We start from the raw sequence: 4,638 nt of genomic DNA, 5'->3' as shown, positions 1-4,638 counted from the left end.
ATAAATGTGACAAGTGGAAAAAAAAAAAAAAAAAGTGAGAAATAGCTGTTCCATTTTGTGTATGCCTTCTGATTGCGTTATATTTTTGCTTCATTTTGCTTTGTTTTATTTACACCCTTTATTTTATTATTATTTTCAACATTGGAGTGTTACATTACTGCCAACATTTTAATCGCACGTTTTTTTAATTTTATTTACAGCGTTAAAGTTTGTTTTTTTTCTTTTTTTTTTGCCAACCATCGTTAACTGTATGTGTTCATGATGAGTTGACAATTAACTTTGCTGTATCATCATTTTGAACGTGACGAAAGAGAGTACACAGTTGGTGAATGGTAAATAGAATAAAACGAGCGAGAAGTTTTTCCTTTAACGAGGGGGAAGAAACTCCATGGAAAATTGTATGACGTGGGGTCTCGACTGCTTCAGTTTATGTAGCCTGTCGCGCAGTTCTCTGCGGGAACTGTGAGAATTATTTCACCGCACGCACGGGAGCATTGCCCAAGTTGCGTGGCATACCATTCATTTTTGCTTCATTCAGCGCTGTTAAATTTTGTGTAGTTTTTCATATTTTTTCTCAAAATTGCCGAGTTTTAATCACTTTCTTTTGACTTCTTAACCCGCGCGCGCTCCTCCCCCCGCGGACAACTTCGTCTCTCTCCCTCCACCCCTTATGTCTAACAATGAAACCGGCCAACACGAGGGAAGATGCGACCCACAAATTTTCGAATAACAATGCTGTGGACGAAATAGAGGAGGAGCACTTGTATTCAGGGCCCCTAAAGATTGAACAGCTACTGGCGAAGGGGTTCGTAAAAAGGGATTTGGAGTTACTCAAGGAAGGAGGATTACAGACAGTGGAGTGCGTAGCGTACGCTCCTATGCGTACATTATGTGCAATAAAAGGTATAAGTGAACAAAAGGCGGAGAAGTTAAAAAAAGCGTGTAAAGAATTGTGTAACTCTGGTTTCTGTAATGCCATTGATTATCATGATGCCAGACAAAATTTAATCAAATTCACAACGGGGTCGAAGCAGTTAGATTCTTTACTAAAGGGTGGCATAGAAACTGGAGGGATAACTGAATTATTTGGAGAATTTCGTACAGGTAAAAGTCAGCTATGTCACACGTTAGCTATAACGTGCCAATTGCCAATCGAGCAATCAGGTGGAGAAGGCAAATGCCTATGGATAGACACAGAAGGAACATTCCGTCCAGAACGCATTGTAGCTATAGCCAAGAGATACGGGTTGCACCCAACCGATTGCTTAAATAATATAGCCTATGCAAAGGCGTACAATTGTGACCATCAGACAGAATTATTGATAGATGCAAGTGCCATGATGGCTGATGCCAGGTTTGCTTTGTTAATTGTGGACTCGGCCACAGCCTTGTATCGCTCGGAATACATAGGTAGAGGTGAGCTAGCCAGTAGGCAGTCCCACCTGTGCAGGTTTTTAAGAGGCTTACAAAGAATTGCCGACATTTATGGCGTTGCTGTTATCATAACGAACCAGGTGGTGGCGAAGGTCGATGCGATGAGCATGTTCGGAGGGCATGAGAAAATCCCCATAGGGGGGAACATCATAGCGCATGCTAGCCAAACGCGACTCTACTTGCGAAAGGGCAGAGGCGAAAGCAGGATTTGCAAAATCTACGATTCGCCGGTGCTTCCGGAGGGCGAGGCCGTGTTCGCCATCACGGAGGGGGGCATAGCTGACTACGAGGAGAAGTGAGGTGGCCTCCGCGGCGCGCGATGTGTGGAGGTGCCCACAATGAGGAAGCCACATTGAGGAGGCCACATTGAGGAAGCCACAATGAGGAAGCCACATTGAGGAAGCCACATTGAGGAAGCCACAATGAGGAGGCCACATTGAGGAAGCCACATTGAAGAAGCCCCAATGAGGAGGCCACATTGAGGCGTGCATGTGAAGGCTTCCCCGCGCGTGAGTTGTTGCAAACGCACATTTTTTTCGATCCACGTTGTGCACGTACGTGCGTGTTTCATGATTATAATCCAGCTTTGAGATCTATGTGCAAGTTTTATGCGTCCGATTGTAAGTCCTACCCTGTTGCTTTTTAATCACCACGTTATTATTGTTTTACTGTTGTTTTACTAGCATTTCATTAGTGTTTCTTTTTTAAACTGTGGAAAGAAGTGGTCCAGAAATGCAGAGAAAAAAAAACAAAACGCCTTTTTGTTCATGCCCTTCACAATTGAGAAGGGGGCACGAGCATGCCACAAAAAAAGGCACAAAGCATGCGCAATACAGCTACTTTGTTTTTTTTTCTCCTCCCCCCTACTAATTAATTTTTTTGCTAACAAAGATAAGACAACTTTTTTTTTTTTTTTTTTTTTCGTTGTAATGACACCATTATGATATGTACTAATTCGTCACGTTTTGTAAATTGCGACGTATGAGATCGCACACAGGTAGTTCCTTTCGACTTGCTACTTACTTTTGAGCATTTCTGGTGAGCTAACTGTTCTTAACACTGTTTGTGCGAAGGAGGGAGCGGAGATATGTCTCCCTTGGTTTGTACGTCTGTACGTACAGAGGTGCATCCGAGCAGCCTGCGTTACGCCGAGTTATCTTTTTTTTTTTTTTTTTAAACCCTACGTGTCAGCACACGTCTGACTTTTCCATGTCAAGAGAGAGGTCTCCAAATGGAGTTACAAATTGGGTCGGCATAAGCTGGTTGGAACATTTGGTAGAAATAGGTAATCGGATGTGGCAACCTTTATGTGCATTATTTTGCGATGCAAAATGTGTAGTGTGCAGGGTGGGGAAGCTTCACGTGGGGAGATATGCTCAGAGAAAAATTGCGCGCAGGTTTTTTGTGGATGGGAAGAAGTGCATGTTGGTGTGAAGAAGTGACGACGTGGATGGGAAGAAGTGCATGTGGATGTACTTTGCGTACTTGTTCCTTTTTGGTGCACTTGGCAAATGAAGATAATTTTTTCCCCTTTTTTTGCAATATACATTTGGGGTGGAAATGGCAACAATGGGCCAAAAAAAAAGGGGTACAAATAATACCTACATGTTGGTTATACAAATGGGTGTACATCTTCCCACTCGGTCCGCGTCACCGTTGTTCAAGATGAGGGAGAGGGGTTGAGTACACTTTCGTTCGCCGGTCCCTTCTACCATTGTGGCTGGGGAGTTGCTAGGGATATAATTCCTGACCTGACCTGACATAACCTGACATGACCTGACATGACCTGACATGACCTGGCATAACCTGACATGACCTGACATGACCTGACATAACCTGACATGACCTGACATGACCTGACTTGACCATCGCATTTGCCTCGTATTTTCCCACATGGGGGATAACCCAAAGCGGTAAAAAGGGGACATACATGCAACACCAATCTATGGGTGTGTTTTTTTTATCCGCACCTGAATATGCCACATCGCTCGTATATGCATTTCAAAAGGGGTTAACAAAATTTTGTCACTTTGATGGTTACGTTCGGGATTCAATAAAAAAGGGGGGTTAATTTTACTGCGCACCACATATGCATTTCCTTTGCGTTAGCGTAATGGTGAGAAGAGAACCCTGCCGAGGCGACATGCCTTTGGTTAAAGTGCGCACCCTGACTCGGATGGCTATTATGCCCACAGATGTTAACCGTGTATATGCCGAGTATCTGCCAAGCGTGCCAACCCTAGCGTTGCTTGCAAACAAACCGTGGGGGCGAAATGGCTTACTTCACCCACTGCATTTGCCCCATGACATATTTTATTTATTTATACGGCTATGATGCTCTACAAAATGGGGAAAGCACCCCCGCATGGGTGGTACATATTACAGGTTGCTTGAACGTATGCATGTACCGTTGGCGTAGTAAGCGGGGGGAAAATACGCGCGGAAAACGCGTGCAGAATTGCCAGCCTACGCGTGCAAGGAAATGTAGCGAAATTGACTTCTGACTATGCCGCTGAGTAGAGGCGGCTTTCTTGGCACATAAAATGAAACGGAAAAAGTGCTGTCAGCGAAAATACGCGCTTTCGCGTAGGTATGACGAGTGTATGAGTGTAAATATAAAAGGTGCATGCCCTTTCAAGTGCGTATGCGCTCGGTACAATTGGGGGGTATACACGTTTTGGCATGCGTTTTGGCATGCATTTTTGTACGCCTTTTTGTACGCCTTTTTGTACGCCTTTTTGGTACGCCTTTTTGGTACGCCTTTTTGGAACACCTTTTTGGTACGCCTTTTTGGAACACCTTTTTGGCACGCCTTTTTGGAACACCTTTTTGCATGTCGCTGGGTCACCAAAAACGGCCTGGGGCAGTAAAATAAAGTAAAATGAAAATAAAAGCTCTGTGTTCCGCGCGAATTGGCAGCACGTAAAATATACGTATGCAAAACGCGACGCATACAATATAATTATACGTACATTATTCCGTACACAATTTTGTACGTGCGCGACGCCCATGCGGCTTTGGGGAGTTGTACAATCCACGCAAAAAAAACCGATGGGTACGACCAAATCCCAAAGGGTAAAATGAAAAGCCGGCCAAGTCAAACCTTTTTTTTTTTTTTTTTTTTTCCCTCCCCCAAGGCAGTGTACCATAAAGATATAACGGAAAAAAAAAAAAATGCCAAATGTGTCAAAATGGCAAAATTCC

General features: G+C 43.8%; 1 protein-coding gene across 1 annotated transcript; it reads left to right on the top strand.

Annotated features, from left to right (window-relative positions):
* Positions 1-1,104: 1,104 nt before the first annotated feature.
* Positions 1,105-1,733, top strand: PCYB_091440 (DNA repair protein RAD51; the record flags this gene model as incomplete). Its single annotated transcript, XM_004222257.1, has 1 exon — positions 1,105-1,733. A coding segment is annotated over one exon (627 nt), but the record flags the coding sequence as incomplete, so codon positions are not given.
* Between the last annotated feature and the right edge of the window lie 2,905 nt (positions 1,734-4,638).

This window comes from Plasmodium cynomolgi, chromosome 9 (genome assembly GCF_000321355.1).
Source record: "Plasmodium cynomolgi strain B DNA, chromosome 9, whole genome shotgun sequence".
NCBI lineage: Eukaryota > Apicomplexa > Aconoidasida > Haemosporida > Plasmodiidae > Plasmodium > Plasmodium cynomolgi.
The sequence above is the reverse complement of the archived record's forward strand: the minus strand, read 5'-3'. Positions and strand labels throughout refer to the sequence as shown.